This window comes from Herpailurus yagouaroundi, unplaced genomic scaffold, assembly GCF_014898765.1.
Source record: "Herpailurus yagouaroundi ecotype Mexico unplaced genomic scaffold, PumYag 557, whole genome shotgun sequence".
In the NCBI taxonomy this organism is placed as follows: domain Eukaryota; kingdom Metazoa; phylum Chordata; class Mammalia; order Carnivora; family Felidae; genus Herpailurus; species Herpailurus yagouaroundi.
In genome coordinates this window covers 315,098-332,212 of record NW_024412774.1, presented here as the reverse complement: position 1 = coordinate 332,212, position 17,115 = coordinate 315,098, and the positions used below count along the sequence as shown (strand labels likewise).

The 17,115-nt window shown below is 44.9% G+C and overlaps 1 protein-coding gene across 11 annotated transcripts in view; it reads left to right on the top strand.

The window, feature by feature from the left end:
• Positions 1-17,115, top strand: part of LOC121023390 (zinc finger protein 8-like) — a 39,663-nt gene that overhangs the window by 4,119 nt on the left and 18,429 nt on the right. For 4 of the 11 annotated variants that reach the window (XM_040465214.1, XM_040465213.1, XM_040465217.1 and 1 more), the window contains 5 exons: positions 931-1,342; positions 2,643-2,734; positions 4,293-4,431; positions 4,737-4,820; positions 8,257-10,846. In XM_040465214.1, the coding sequence (XP_040321148.1) occupies positions 1,300-1,342; positions 2,643-2,734; positions 4,293-4,431; positions 4,737-4,820; positions 8,257-10,277 (2,379 nt within the window). In that variant the 5' untranslated portion in view covers positions 931-1,299 and the 3' untranslated portion in view covers positions 10,278-10,846. The other 7 variants (XM_040465218.1, XM_040465219.1, XM_040465221.1 and 4 more) reach the window with 7 other exon arrangements.

The following is a 17,115-nucleotide window of genomic DNA, read 5'->3' as shown; positions in this document are numbered from 1 at the left end:
AAAGAAAGAAAGAAAGAAAGAAAGAAAGAAAGAAAGAAAGAAAGAAAGAAAGAAAGAAAGGACTTGAAGCATCATTCTCAGATTCTCAGTACACATGTGAAGACCAGAGAGTTAATCATTTCCAGGCTAGGAAATCTTGGCACTGTTGACATTGGAGGCCGAGTCGTCCTCAGGTGGGGGAAATGTTTAGTGCCCCTCTCACCTCTGCCCACCCTCTACAAGTTGTGACAACCACGTGTCTTCAGACATTGCCAGATGTCCCTTGAGGGCACCCCTGCTCCCAGTTGAGAACCACAGCTGTGCAGAAAGGGCCAACTTTCTCACACTTCCTGGAGATGGGGTTCTTTTCATGGCCTGGTCCTTTAGTTGAGCCTGATGCACACTGTACGGTGTCCCCAAGTAAACAGAGACAATTTATCAGGTAGGATATCCCTAAGAGCTCAGAGGTTACCTCCCAGCAGCTAGCTGGTCAGGGAACAGGCCTTTCTTTGAAACGTGCGAGTCATGGATAATCTAGGCCTGCTGAGTTACACAACCTGTTATGCACACAGTATGTTAGGTGTGCTGTGGACGGTGTGGCCATTCCAGCATTGTTATAGATGGATGGAACTTTTGCCTTCTTGGGGTGGGGGTTGTTCTGGGAGTCAGGTAAATGCGTACTCACACCAGCTCTAAAGTTGAAAGTTGAAGTTTTTGTCACAGACTTATGTTCTGACTTTAACATTTTTTAGTAGGATATAAATGGTTTTCCTCTAAAATTTCTTATTTGACAGCTATTCGAAACATTCTGGCATTCTGTTTCTTGCATGTTTATTGCTGCCTTATCTGTACTGGCCTGAGCGCCAAGGTCAGACACAGCCCTGCGTTTTGAAGCCATCATCTTCCGCTTCAGTATTGAATTTGTTGCTCAGCACTCTCCCCTTTTTACAGCAATTCTCAGAGGACTTGGGTGCTCTATTTGCCTGAAGAATATGAGGTCTCTGTGAGAGAGATTGGGACCCACCACGAAGGTGATGACCAGAAGAGAGTGTCTGCAGAATTAAGCTCAGAAAAGGAGTTCTCAGACCTCGCTGCATTGGAATCAGCAGAATTATCGAAAGAGACTGTCTTGGAAGTGGGAGAACAGTGGGAAGCTGCCTCTGGTGCCTTTGTGGCTCCAGCAGTTGCAGGTGCTGAGGTCCTGGCCCATCTGCAACCACCGTGCTCCTGCTGACTGTGGCTAGGGGCTGCCCCCAGCATACTCTCCGCGGAGCTCAGGACCTATGAGAAACCCAGCACCTGGAAAAGCTCGAAGAGGAGATGACACTGGTAGAGGAGACTATCCGGACATTTGAAGGCAGAGGTGAGAACTGCCACAAATGTGAAGCATGGGGAGAGCATGATTTCCCCAATATGTGAGTGCTTTTTGATTCTCTGGGGAAATGGTTTTACAGAGAAAGTAGAACAAGAAAAATGCTAGCATTCAGTCCTTGGAGAAGAGTGAGCATCTGCCTCCCAGAAGCAATGAGAGTCCCGAGTCTCCATGGGCCTCCAGCCCAGACGGTAGCTGTTCTGAGTTTCAAGGGGATGAGGGTTCAAGGTTCTTTGTGACCTGGATGGCACCATGCAAATGAAAGGTGCCATCTGGCGGAATGAGCAGGAGGTCCATGTGAACAGACACACAAATGCAGCATATATTTCTGGAATGTTGGGTCATCCCAAATGACCAGTGACGAGAGTTGGTGTGTGGGCGTACACAGGTGTGGGTGTGCTTCTGGTGCAAGTGGGTGAGCAGGAGCCAAATATGGGGAAGGTTTGGCGGCCATATTTCATGGGATTCTCACCCGGCTGTCTCAGTGGGACAGTCACATGCCTGCAGCCAAGCTATTAGACAAGTAGGGTATGGGAAGCAATGGCGAACAAGTAAAGCAGCAGGTGATGGGCACACCCCACGCGGGGGCAGTGTCCTGCACCTCCAGAGTAGCTTGGGGGAGCACATACCCGGGGTGACACCCCCTACAGAGCCCTTAGTTGTCCTCCTGGGGATTTTTATCCTCCTTGTCCCCATTCCCCTTACCCCCATTTTTGGAAACCAGCTGATGTTTTATTGTGATATTTTAAAATTGTGAGTCTTTTTTTCTTTTTGAAGCCAGTTCATGTGTCACTGGTATTCAAAAATTGTGCAGTTTTCGTGGGAAATTAGCTGATGTTTCATTGAGGTATCTTAAAATCGTACAATTGTCTTAACACTCTGCTTCTATCTCCTCCGATTTAGTCTCTTGAAATGACAGGAGAAACTGGCCAGTCCTTTACTTAGGTGTCTAGGGATGGCTGTGTATCTGTGGGGTCACAGTTCAGACACACCAGCATGTGACTGGGCATTTACCTTGAGCCTAGGGCAGCCCATGTCCATCGCTAGGCTCGGACCTGGGCTGGCTGGCCCACTCCACATCTGGAAAGCTGGCTTGGCTGCCAGAGCTGACCTCAGAGCCTTGGACTTTTAGGAAACTGTTCAGAGCCCTATCTCCCAGCTACTCAAACCCCAGGGGGATGTTCCTCAGATGGCATTGGCAGGCCTCTCCTTTGTTGGGGTTGTGGGTAGTTTCTGTCCCATGGGCTTACTGAGGAGGGGCTGAATTGCTAATTGCTCCCTCTTTCGCCAGCCCTGCCTTCTGAGGATCCCTGCCCTCTCCACAACAGCTTCTTCAGGTATGAGGAGGAAATGGAAGCACATTCTCAGCCAGTCCCATCCCAGGTGAGTTAGGGACCTTTTCTCTCTTTGCCTCAGTCTCCTCAGGTGCAAAATGGGTCCAGGACTAGCACCCAGGTCCTCAGGCCAGCCCATAAGAGCACTGTAATGTTGTCCTTAGCCTTCATGTGGAAGCCAAGGGCTCTTTGCAGATAAAGCACCTTCCCTGTATGGATAAGCCAGGAGCTTCTAGGATCAGACCCAGCATGAGGCTTCCACACCTGGTCTCCTGGGACAGCTGGTGCCCTGTGGCTCAGACTGTTTGTGACGGCTGCTCAGCAAGTTATCAAGGATGGGCAGAACTAGGCCTCCATACCCCATTTAGCCACAATGGGCCCTTGACCCTCACTGAGACTACTCAGGAGGGCCACTGAGAGTGTCCCCTTAAAGTGCCATAGTCGCCCTTAGATGGCTCACAGTGCAGCACACAGTGGGGTGAGGAGCAGGTCCCTGACCTTGTTCAGGGTCCCATCACCACACCCATTATCTGTGTGCTTACTGGGTGCCTGGGGGTCACTGCCCCTCACGTCCTGTGAGACTTCCTGATGCGGGAGACTGTCTTCATGAGGGACAGCAGCTCAAGCCAGAGGAGTTCAGGGACATGTCCAGGTGTTCCTCAAGTGAGTCATGAAGCTGAGATGCTACCTCAGGCCTGGCCCCCGAGGCCAGGACACATGGCTTTTTGCCTGCTGGCGGCCTTCCTTGAAAGTAGGCTTCACCTAGCACTCTCTATAAAGGGCCAGGTAGGAACTATTTTAGGCTCTGTGGACCACATACAGCCTTTGTCCCATCCTTTTCACACATGGTGAAAAATGGATTTAAAAATGTAAAAATCCATTCTTAGCTATATTAGTCCGTTCGTGCTGCTATGATGAAATACCACAGGCTGGGTGGAGTAAGCAACAGACGTTTATTTTCTCATAGTTCTGCAAACTGGAAATCCAAGATCAAGGTGTCAACAGCGTTGCTTTCTGGTGAGGACTGTCTTTCTGGCTTGCTGGTGGCACCTCCTCTGTGTCCTCACGTGGTAGGGAGAGAGGCCTCTGGTGTCCCTGCTTCCTCTTATGAGGACACCAATCTCATCACACTAGAGCCCTGCCCTCATGACCTACATTAGCCTTAATTACTTCTGGGTAAAGTCCCTGTCACTTTGGGGGGTAGGCCCTCAACATGTGAATTTGGGGGGAAACAATGCAGCTCACAGCATTAGCCTTATAAAAAACATGCCACAGCCCTTATTTGTCCTGCAGGCCAAAGTTTGCAGACCCCTGATTTAGAACCTCCTCTTTGGCTTCAAATTTGTGACTTTGTAGAGAAGTGAGAGATGGGATGTCTGAGTGGGATTCCTGTTGTTTCCCAGTACAGGAAATCAGAAGCACCAGTGTGACCAGGGGTAGATGAGACACTCAGAGAGAAGTGAAAACACCATGGGCCTGGGTCTGGGCTTGGTCCCAAAGGTGGGAACCCCATGAGTGCTCATGGGGGTCATCCTCGGCCCACGTCCTCTCCCTCCCCATGCTGCCCCATCCCCCCTACCCAGCGTCCACAATGTATGATGATACAGGTGATGTTTCAGCCACCTGTGAGCTTCAAGGATGTGGCTGTGACCTTCACGCGGGAGGAGTGGGGACAGCTGGATCCAGCCCAGAGGACGCTGTACCGCAACGTGACTCTGGAGACCTGCAGCCACCTAGCCTTCCTGGGTAAGATAGGCTCCGCCCATCACAGCAGTGTTCTGCTTCAGGGACTCAAAGCTCTGGCTCTTAAGGGTATGCCTGGGCTGGGCCAGAACATTCTAGAAATGGGTTCCTTTGAGATGCAGATCCCGGATATTGCCACTTTTCTGCCTCTAAGGAGCCAAGAGTTTTGCTGGGAGTTTTTTCGGGATGTGCAGGGCCTTCCTAGTCCATCCACATCTAACCCCAGGACTGAGGGCTGGGCTAGAGGACATAGTTCTCCTCTTCCTCAAACAGAGCACAAAGTCCTTTGTTTTCCCCCCAATGACCAGGGCTTCTTTTTTCGAAACCGGCTGTGATCTGCTGGCTGGAGCAAGGACAAGACCCATGGAGGGCAGAGCATGGACCTCCCAGAGGTGAGAGGAAATCAGAGGCCTGGTGAGTTAAGGGGGCCAGAGAGCTCTCCCCAGGACCCTGGGTCCTAGGAGGGGAGGAGGAGCAGGGAGCTTCCTCAGGTGTCCAAAAAGCCTCATTCTCAGCCACATCAACCCATCCCTCCATCCCCAGTCCATGAAAAACACATCATTGTTGTCCTGACATTTCTTATGTACAGGTTCTTTTCTGTTCCCATCTTCCCTTGGTCTTCATCCCTTAGCTGCTTGTTTCATCTACTCCCAGCTCCTTGTGCCCCCTTTTCCTTGAGTCCTTCGTCCTGACTTCCACCCAAGGCAGCGACTCCTCAGACTTCTCCTTCAGGCCTGGTCTTTACCCTGTAGTTGGGTGTCCATCCCTCCTCCATGTTGGACATTCCCATAACTACTAGATGATCCAGAGGTATGGTGAGAACTTGTGCATCCCGGGAAGTGGCAACGACCTATTTCTTCCAGAAGGATTTCTACTAAATCAGTTCCTGGACTTATTTTCCCACCTCTTCTCATCCACTTCCTGATACATCCCAGTGTGGCAGCCTGGTTGGAACTCTTTTTTAATAGCTGTGTCAGATACAATGCACATACCATACAACGCACTAATTTAAAGTATGCAGAGGGTTTTAGTATATTCACAGAATGTGCATCCATTTCTACGATCAATTTAGAACACATATGTGCATCATCCTAACTAATTGGGCTGCTTCTGATTTTTGCTGCTGTTCTGTTTTAATTAATAGATTTTATTTATTAGAGCAGTTTTATGTTTACAGAAAGTTGGGCAGAAAGTACAGAGTTCCCATATTTCACCCTTCCCTCCCCCACCACACACACACAGTTTCCTCTGTTATTAATATTTTATATGCTGTGGTACTTTCGTTACAATGGGTGAAGCTGTATGGGGCGCCTGGGTGGCTCAGTCGGTTGAGTGTCCAGCTGTTTATTTCAGCTCAGGTCATGGTCTCAGAGTCCACACTGGGCACGGAGCCTGCTTAGGCTCTCCCTCTCTTTGCACCTCCCCCATTCACGGGTGTGTACGCTGCATGCACGTGTGTGCTCTCTCTCTCTCTAAAAAGAAAACAATGGGTGAAGCTGTATTAACCCATTATTACCAATAGAGATCAATAGTTTACATCAGGTTCACTCTTGGTGTTGTACACTGTATGGGTTTGGGCAAATGTATGATGCCATATATCTATCATAGTATCATGCAAAATAATTCCACTGCCCTAAATATCCTCTCTGCTCCACCTGTTCCTTCCTCCCTCCACCCTAACTCCTGGAAACCACTGGTTGTTTTACTCTCTCTGGTTTTACCTTTTTTAGTATGTCCTATAGTTGGAATCCTGCAGTACATGGCCTTTCTTAACTGGCTGCTTTCAGTTAGCAGGAAGCATCATGTGTATCCTTCACACCATCTTCGACCTTCACACTGCCTTCTGTGTTCCCCTAGCCAGAGGCATTGAGTTTATCTTATGTGCTCTTGTTGCTTCTTACCCTATAACTCGCACTTGCAGCCTCTATTATTGTTATTTTTCCCTCTGAAGCGTCACCCACTTTTACTTGTTCTTGGTCATTCTCATGATGCCATCCTGAATTCAGTTTATGGGCAGCATCTTTATTCTCATCAGTCATAGACATCACTATCTCTGTTTTCCTCATTTTGAAATCTTAATGGAGACACTGCTGAAAAATGTCTGACCTCCTTTGCCCAGTTCCCAATGACCAGACACAATTTAGACACCTTTAGCCACCCAAAGACTTCTTTCCTCCTTCTCGTCCCCAAATACCTTTTCACTCCCCTTCATTGTTTCATTTGAAAAAGTTCTGATCATTAGGGATTCCAAGGCAACATCACAAGGGAACACAACAGAGTCTTGGGAAGGAGAACAGCATTGCTCGTGGAGGGTGTTGAGCTTAGATAAGGACTTTGTCCAAGTCGGAAATGTCCTCCTGGAGTTAAAGGAGGGCCACAGAGTATAGTTAACATTTTGCCAAATGGAGGATCCCTGTCTCCATGGCCGACATGGAGAGTGAAGCATGGGGACTTGAGCAGAGGCCTTGATAGTACTAAATGTGGGCAGCTATACACCTGAAATAGGAAGAGTGACACTTAAAGGGGGAATCTTGGAGAACTCAGGCAAGGGTCCTGAGCTGGGAACCTATAGCACTTGTTAGAGGCCCACTATTTCAACAGAGGGAGGAAAGCTTGTTAGGACAATCAGGGGTGATGATATCAATGGTACCATGAACTAACAGTGCACTCTGTGCCAGGCACCATGTAGGACTCACAGATCAGTTCATTTGTGCATCAAACCCTGTAAGCTAAGGATTTTTATTCCTGGCTTACCACCGAGGAGAATGAGCTTCAGAAGTTGCTGGTTAGTGAAGCCCAGTTGCAACCCAGCCTGGCCAACCACACTGTTTCAAGGACGATAGTGCTTTTCTGGGGTGTCGGTGGCATTGACTATGGAGTGGTGAAAGAGTCTTTTTTTCTGTGGGTAGCCTGAAGAAACAATAGAAATAGTGTGTTATGAATATTAAGTCAGTGTTGATGTTTGGGATCCTGTTTCAAGATCCAGAACCAGAAAATAAATAGAGTAAGATTCTGGATCAATAATCTAGATTGAGGCACCAGATAGGCCCCTGTATTAATTTCCCATGGCTGCTGTAATATTACCAGTTGGGTGGGTTAAAACAACACAAATTGATTCTTCTAGTTTTGGAGGCCAGGAACCTGAAATCAATACCATGGCAGCAGAGTCATGCTCCCTTGGAAGGGTCCAGAAGGAAATCTGTTCCTTGTTTCTTCCCACTTCTGGTGGCTGCAGCATTCCTTGGTTTGTCCCCAAATCACTTCAGTCTTTAAGGCCAGCATCTCTAAATCTCTTTGTTCTGTGTTCATATCACCTTCTCTGTGTGTGTCAAATCTCTCTCTACCTCCCTTTTATAAGGACACTCCTGGTGACATTTAGGGCCCACACAGATACTCTCCCTATCTCAAGTTCCTTAACTTACACATCTGCAAAGACCCTTTTTCCCAACCAGGTACCATATTCACAGGTTCCAGCAATTAGAACGTAGGTATCTTTTGTGGTTATTGGGGGCTGTATACCTTCAGACCCCCCCCGACCCCGATTCTTTTTGTGGATTTCTCCTTTATTCTTTACCCTCCCCTGCTTATTCTTATTTCTCTGCTCCTTCTTTGGGGACCAGTCCCCCAGTATCTTTGCTTGTTTTTTATACTTTATCACTGATTTCCTGTTTGCTGATCCATCTTTTTCCCCCCCACATCCTGCATGAAATTACAATCCATGGGTTAGAAACAAACCCAGAGACCCCTCTTATACTAGGTGGGTCTCCTTCATCCCATCCTCTCCCTCTAATACATATCCAGTAATTCAGTATTTTGGATTTCTTTCAGACTGGAAGAATACACTTGAAAAGGAAGAGTCAGCTTCTAAAGAGGATACTGCTGTGGAAGAACCATTCCACAACACAGAAATGAAATGCTGCATACAGGAGGAGGGCCCCTGGTTGGTAACATTGGGAGGAAGGCAGGATTGGAGGGACCAGCTAAGGGAGCACCAGGAAGACCCTTTGAGTCAAACGATACTCACCCCAGAAAGACCGTTTGCTCACGGGAAACATTGTGAGCCTGACCTTGGGGGAAGTTACCTGAATTTAAGACTTCTACCTCCAACATTACCCACAAGAGCACATTTCCATACACTTGAGTCACAGGTTAAAAAATTGAAACAGAATTCAGTTTTCATTAATCATGAGAAAGGCTGGGCTGATCTGAAGCCCCATGAAAATCACCAAAGTCCTAGCGCCTTCTATCAGAGCATTTCCTTGAATAAATTTACAAATGTTGAAACGAGAAATAAAAAGCCTTATGAATATACTGTCAGTAGTGACTCTTTCAACTATGATACCTCCCTTCAATACCATAATAGAATTTTTTCAGCAGAGAGCAGCGATGACTGTACAGACTATAGAAACATCATTAATCATAGCATGTCTATGAATGAACACAAACCAATGCATTTTAGAGAACTCCAGTATGAGTGTGACAAATGCCTTGTACAAACTGTGATAAGTGGTCCTGAAGAAGCACCATTTAGATGTGAGGAGGAATGTAATACCTTCCATGAGGCGTCATCTTTTACTGACTGTGACATCATTCAGACTGGAAAGAAGCCACATGCATGTAATCAATGTGGAAAATCTTTCAGCTGTTGCTCTAAGCTTGTTGTACACCAGAGAACACACACTGGAGAAAAGCCCTATGAATGTTCTCTGTGTGGGAAGTCTTTCAGCCAGAGCTATGACCTTGTTGTACACCAGAGAACCCACACTGGAGAGAAGCCCTATGAATGTAACCAGTGTGGGAAATCCTTCACCCAGAGTTCCAAACTTATTAGGCATCAGCGAACTCACACCGGAGAAAAACCATATAAATGTAATGAATGTGGAAAATCTTTCAGGTGGAACTCTAACCTTATTGTACACCAGAGAATTCATACTGGAGAGAAACCTTATGAGTGTGGTCATTGTGGAAAGTCCTTCAGCCAAAGTTCTGACTTTGTTGCACACAAAAGGACTCACACTGGAGAGAAACCCTATGAATGTAACCAGTGTGGAAAGTCCTTCATTAGAAGCACTCAGCTTATTAGGCATCTGCGAATTCACACTGGAGAGAAACCATATAAATGCAATCAGTGTGATAAAGCTTTCACTGGGAGCTCTCACCTTATTGAGCATCAGAGAACTCATACTGGAGAGAAACCTTTTGAATGTAATCAGTGTGGGAAAGCCTTTGCTGGGAGCTCTCACCTTCTTTCACATCAGAGAATTCATTCTGGAGAGAAACCATACGAATGTAATGACTGTGGGAAATCTTTTCGGCAGCGATCACAGCTTGTTGTGCACCAGCGAACCCATACTGGAGAGAAACCTTATGAGTGTAGTCATTGTGGAAAAGCTTTCAGCCAGAGATCTCCCCTTATTGTGCATCAAAGAACACACATTGGAGACAAGCCGTATCAGTGTAACATGTGTTTTAAAGCCTTCAGTCAGAAGTCACGCCTTATTGAACATCAGAGAACACATACTGGAGAAAAGCCCTACGAATGTATTGACTGTGGGAAAGCCTTTAATGATCGGTCAACTCTTACAAAACACGAGAGGACACACACTGGCGAGAAACCCTATGAATGTAATCATTGTGAAAAGGCCTTTAGTCAGCGATGTCAACTTACTAGGCATCAGAGAATTCATACTGGAGAAAAACCCTATGAATGTAACGAATGCGGGAAAGTTTTCAGTTATGTTACATCCCTTATTCAACATGAAAAAATTCATGGGAGAGAAACTCTGAATAATCAAGATGGAAAAGCTCACTGCAAAACCTTTATTAGACATCAGGTGACCAAGGTATGACTCTCAGAGTGTGCTCTAATGACCACATATATCAGATTTGCTTGGAGTGTTCATTGAAACTGCATATTACCAAGCTTACCTTGATCTACTAAATCAGAACCTCTGGCAGTAAAACCCAAGAGCTTACAGTTCCCAAATGTAGCACAAGTAATTTGTATACATTAAAATGTGTTTACTTCTGCATTTAGATGAGAAACTATGAACATGATCACTGATTTAAATTTTTCAGTCAGAGCTCTTAGTAGGAGTTAGGAAATTCAAAATGTAAGTATACCCACCAAATAATCTTTTTAGTGAAAACAACCACCCAAACTTACTCAGACATTGTCCCTGCAACACATTCCTAGAAATAATGGATTGGAAGATATTCTTGATGTAAAGCCCCAAACACTGTCTAAAATGAAATCATTGCATGGTGAAGTTGGTACTGAGTGATGAAATATGTAACCAGAAATGATCAATGTAAACCAGCAGTTAACATGAACTGGAGGAGGTCTAAGGATGGGAAGTCTTCTGAAATGGTTTTTATTGGAATTAAAAGTAGACTCTGGGGGCGCTTGGGTGGCTCAGTTGGTTGAGTGTCTGACTCTTGATTTCAGCTCAAGATCCCAGGCCATGATCCCAGGATTGTAGGATTGACCCCCCACATTGGGCTCAGCGCTGAGTGTGGAGTCTGCTTAAGATTCTCTCTCTCCCTCTGCACCTCTCCCCTACTCAAGCTCTCTAAAAAAAAAAAAAAAAAAAAAAAAAAAAAAAAAAATGAAAATGTCAGACTCTGTTGTGCTCTAATTTAACTTTGTTGCCCAGTTAGGTTGACTGTAATCAGAGCTGGATGTATAGCAATATGAAAAATATTTATCACTGACTGGCTACTCAGCCGGTGGAGCATGCAACTCTTGATCTCAGGGGTCATGAGTTTAAGCCCCACATTGGGCATGGAGCCTTCTTAGAAAATGTATGTATGTATGTATGTATGTATGTATGTATGTATGTATACATATATATATATCAGGTAAAGTGAAAACAGGACCCAAAGTAGTATTTACACAAAACATTACAACCACATAAAAAAACATGTACACAGATGGTTGGTTAAGAAGGTCAGCTCAGGGGCGCCTGGGTGGCTCAGTTGGTTAAGTGTCTGCCTTTGGCTCAGGTCATGATCTCATGGTTCATGAATTTGAGTCCCACATTAGGCTGGCTGCTGTCAGCACAGAGTCTGCTTCAGATCTTCTGTCTCCCACTCTCTCTACCCCTCCCCTGCTTGCTCGTTCTCTCTCTCTCAAAAATAAATAAACATTTTAAAAAGTCATTCAGCAACATGTTCAAAAAAAAGACTGAACTGTAAATCAACCATGGTGAAGAAAGTGGGAGAGGCCATACCTGCAAATTTGAGCAAGGTGAAAGCAGATGTGAGGGCATCAGCTGGAGATGCAGAGTGGGAAAGGCTGAAGCCAGGGTCCTGTGAAGAGGGCTGCAGTAGAGGCCACAGTCCCCTGGCAGAGCTGTACACTGAGAGGTGTGGGAGAAAACAGGATTAATTGAAAAATCTGTTCTGAAACTGAATTTCCTCTCCCTCCTCCCCCTTTTTTCTTGTCTTGCAGTAAGTATCTGGCTGTGGGCAAGCAAAAAGTATAGGAGGGAGAAAGTTATGTGCTAGAAACAGTTTGAAGGACTAGAGAATTAGGTGGATTATGTTCCAGAACAAAAGCTGCCTTGTTTAGGCATTATAAGGACCTTCATCCTAACAACTACTTCTTGCACTTTTCACCCTATAGCAAAGCATGCCATTAAACCAGTCTCACCCACCTATGGAATTTCCCATCTTCTTTGATAGTCTTTTCAATATGGGTGGGAGCCAAGGTGTGAAAAATGATGAAAGCTTTCAACATAAAATAAAAAATATCTAAAATGAAACAAAAACCGACCCCAAAGAGAACAGATATTCAGGGAACCAAATATTTAAAAGCTTTATTCTAAGAGTGGGTCAAAAAATAATTTCAGGTGAAAAATAAATCCAAGATGCTCTTTTTAAAAGAGAATTATGAAAACAAGAACAGACTGTGAAATTAAAAGTGAGATTATTGGACAAGAAAGAAAAGAGGAAGGAAAGGGGAGAAGGGAAGGAAAAGGAAGGGAGAAGGGAAGAGAAGGGGAAGGAAAGCTGAAAGATCTTCAGATCTTGCCAACTACAATCTATGATGAATAAGATCCATGCATTTGACCCTGATGCTAATATTTCTTCTTAGAAGAGGCAGAAGACTCATGATATTGGAATAAAAGAAAGAGATACATAATCAGATTGTTTTGGTCTTTCACTGAACAGTATTTGCATAGATATAAACAGGAGATACTGGGGGTTTTTTGTTTGTTTTTTGCTTTTTTTAAAGAAAGAAACCCGGAGCTGTGATGTGAGGGTTTCATAACGGCAGGAGTAGAGCACCACTGTTGTCAGCACTAACAGTGATGGTACAGTCTGCAGCTGTTGTAAAGTAGGAGAAAGAGACATAGTGGGGAGACAGAGTATCCCTGTATCCTCATCTTAGGAAGTGGACTTTTAAATATAATACGATAGGTTATTTAGGAGACTAGAACTAGGGCTCAAAATGGTAATATGACAAATTAGATGCAAAAAGAGGAGCAACAGTCTGAGCCAAATCTACACTGCTTACCAGAGCAGGAAGTCAGTTAAGTCTATAGGCCATAAAAGATCAGAATTATAGAGATGGCCGCAGGAAGAACTGGAATAGAAATGGTTAAAAAAAGAAAGAAATGGTTAATAGTCATCGATGGAATGTGACTGTTGAGTAGGGTAGGGCAGGAGACCCGGATTTCATTTTATACCTTCTGTAGTACTTCATTCCCTGGTGGTACATTCCTTATTTGGGTAACAAATTATTAACAATGTGTAACTATAGGTGAGCAAAAACCACAGTACATGAGGACATCTGCAATTGATTTGTGGGATTAGGTACAATTTTCCTTCTTTTGATTCAGTGTTGCTGTCATAGTAGGTTGACAATTTAAAAAGCAAGAGCAAAAAGAAAGATGTCAGACTTTTCTGTTTAGCAAATTAGATTTCATTCCAGAAGAAGGAAGGCTCCTTGGCTTCTTAGAAGTCCCTGGAATTAAAGGGGAATGGCTTAGTCTTTCAAGACTTGATTTTCCAGCAGCCTTATCACCAGGAAGTCAGAAGGCAGCCCCAGAGTGGGGACCTGGAAAGGTCCTGATAGCCTGGGACAACTAGATGTGGCAAGACAGTTGTGTGAATTTGTGTAACCAAGTACTGAATGTACTTCCCCCAAGGTCACTCTGGCAGTTACCTGGTTTCCATCATAAAACACTTCAAGTAATATAGCTGCTGTGGTTCATATGAGACTCTGAGGTTGAGGTGGAAAACACCTTGGCTAGGCAGCCTGGACAGAACAGATGGGAACTTTGCTTGTGATTGGATAGTTGGTCCTGCTATTGCATAACTCTCAGAAGATGGCAGAGCCTGGGGGGAAGGACCTGCCCAACAGACCCAGCGGAGTGAACACCGTTTGACAATTCCTGTTGGCTAAAACATCTGAGAGATTTCTGCATTCAGCAAGTCACGAGAGCAGCCTCATTCAATGAAGGTGCTACTGGAGACTTGGGTACAGAAGATGTGTGCAATGCCACAGTGTCCTCAAGCCATAGTGGGGACTCCACACGTGGTGGTTATATGTGCCTGGAGACTAAGCCCAGTGCGAATTAGAAGAGGGAGATGGAGGGACTGGGGATTGAAGGGTGCAGCTCCTGCATATGCAGCCAGTGCTTCAGCCTTGCTCTCATAGGTATTCTACCCCCACACAAGTCCTAGGACCCAAGAAGTGGGCTCATCTGAAATAAGAACCTGAGCCCTTTCCACCCGAATTATTCTCATACTCAGAGGTCAGTGGTTCCTGATCAAAACATGCATAAGACCCACCTGAGAGGAGCTATTAGAATTGTGGCTCCTGGGCCCATCTTCAGAGAGTCCACTTGGTTAGGCTGAGGTGATACCTAGATACCTGGATAGTTCAAGGGCACTTTCTATTTTTTCCTTAACATTTTAGTTGTTTTGTTTTTTAAAGATTAAAAAAAAATTTTTTTTAATGTTTATTTTTGAGAGAGAGAGACTGAACGCAAGCGGGGTAGGGGCAGAAAGAGAGAGAGACACAGAATCCGAAGCAGGCTCCAAGCTCTGAGCTGTCAGCACAGAGCCTGATGTGGGGCTTGAATTCATGAACAGTGAGATCATGACCTGAATCTAAGTCAGATGCTTAACCAACTGAGCCACCCAGGCGCCCCTAAAGATTTTTAAGTAATCTCTGCACCCAATGTAGGGCTTGAATTTACAACCCGAGATTAAGACCACATGCCCCACTGAGCCAGCCAGGCACCCCTATTTTTTTTTTAACATTTTGTAAATAGTAATCTCAAAATCGTATATCCACATATCGCTTTCCTCTTTGTTAGTTTTATTTAAGTTTGTGGCTTTTTTTTTCCTTTTTTGGTAAAAACACTAGATACCACATCTATTACATGTGACCCAGAGGCTCCTTTTAACGAGAAACAGAAATCCATTCTCCCCTCCCCCATTTTAGAATACAGATATCAAAATAATCCTACACATAATTTTGATACAACTAGGCAGCGAAACTGTTGAGGGCCACAAGACCATCCCCACATCCAGAGATTTCCAGGCGATTTCATGAGACTCAGCATATCCTCATACTCACAGCTAAGGCTTATTGTAGTGATGTAGCAAGGACACACAGGTGGACCATAAGGAGAAAGGTGAAGTCTGGGGAAATCCACATGCAGGATTTCTCTCTTCTCTTCTCCCCTCTTCTGAGGGGGTCACACAATGCACTGAGATGATGATGGGAGTTTAAGTTCACTGTGATTTCCACACCGAGCAGGATTACAGGGACAAGAGGACAGATTGTGATGCAATCTCTCCCTCTTCTCTCTCCCTCTTCTGAGGGGGTCACACAATGCACTGAAGACCAGGCAAGTAGGCACCTTCTGTCTAAAACATACCACATTCCAGACTCCCAGAAGGAAAGCAGGTGTTCGGTATAAATCACATCGTTTGCATATTCTGGGCACAGTGAGACATGCTTATCAGTTGGGATACACACAAAACTCTAAAAGCCAAGTTGCCAGGTGTCAGCCAAGGGCCGGGCCAACCCTGAAAACGGGACTTGTAACAGGTGGAGCCTAGGCTGCCATATTAGTCTTCTTTGTGCAAGCTCTCATGCCTCTTCAAACATGAATATATTTAGCCGTATTCACAGTACCTGTTCCATTAGTAGTTCAGACTATTGCCCTGGCTGCTCAAGTGGGTAAAACACATGGTTCATATAAATCCTGCTTGAGGCTGGTTTTCAGAATCACACCTCCATACCTCAGACTTGACACTCCTTGCCATGATTCAGTTTGTAGACTCAAATCCCATTTGGATCGTTCCAGGCTTAAATGACACAGTACCTTGATAAGAAAACAAAAAAATGATACTGTCTTTTTTTCTTCTATAAATACCCTAAACATAAAACATAAATTTATGTTTAAACTTATTATTATTATTTTTTTAATGTAAGCTCTATGCCCAACATGGGGTTTGAACTCACAACTCTGACATCAAGAGTCACATGCTTTACCATAAGTCAGCTAGGTGCCCCGGTGTGTTAAACACCACTAAGAATGTTAAACATTCTTAGTAATGTTCAGGTCCAGTTTACCAGCTGCAGACATGTTGCATCATGGTATTTAATGAAGATAGCATGAGCAGAATGTTCTTGACCTAAGATGACTCTGAGATACACTAATTGTACATTTGTCCTTCTGGGGGCTGTGGAAGCTTCTGATTTTCTTTCAACATCATCAGTTCTTAGCATCTTAATTCTTGAGGATGTGATGCTAAGGCTGTATGAATTTTGCCAGCTGGCTGTCAACAAATGTGCTCTGTGTATATAACATCACCCAAGAATTATTTACACTATTCATATTCATTCTTGTAGAAACAGAACTGATGGAGGAGTTCTGGATATTTAGGTCCTTGCTCCACTTTCAGGTTGCATGTTCTGTTTTCACAATCTGTCCTCTTGTCCCTGTAATCCTGGTTGCCATCCACGTACGTACCAGAGCTGTGTCTTCCTTGAGCCCCAGCCCACCGAGCTCCTTGTTGGTCTTCCTCAAATTCTCGGTGTGGAAATCACAGTGAACTTAAACTCCCATCATCATCTCAGCAGTTGATCAGCAGCAGCAGCAGCAGCAGCAGTTGACACTTGGATCTGTCACCTCCTCCTCCACACCACTGGTGGCTGGTTGCAGATCTCACAGAGAGAAACTCAGTCATGCTGTACAAGTGATTGTTGCTGCAGGGGATGCAGAGGGAGTCAAGACAAGGAGGCTCTGGTAACCAGCAACACCCGTCATAGCCATGATGAGCTGGACAACACCCCTTTCCCCTCCCACTCAACTGCCAACCCCAGTGGACAGAGAGCATGACTAGTAAATCAACTGTAAGCAGACATGAGCCACTGAAAGTGGGGTCTTGTTTGTTAGTTCAACAGAACCTAGTTCATCCTAATACCATCTGACATAAAACATATGTAATTAAAAAAATAATTCTAACCCACCCCACCTTCCACACACACACAAAATGTCAGTTCATAAGGGTAGGGCTGTTATCTGCTTCACTGCCAAACAGTTCCTGGTACATAATAGCCATTCTTGGTTCAATGAAGAAGCGCTGGAGAATATCTCATCTCATCTCATCTCATCTCATCTCATCTCATCTCATCTCATCTCATCTCATCTCATCTCA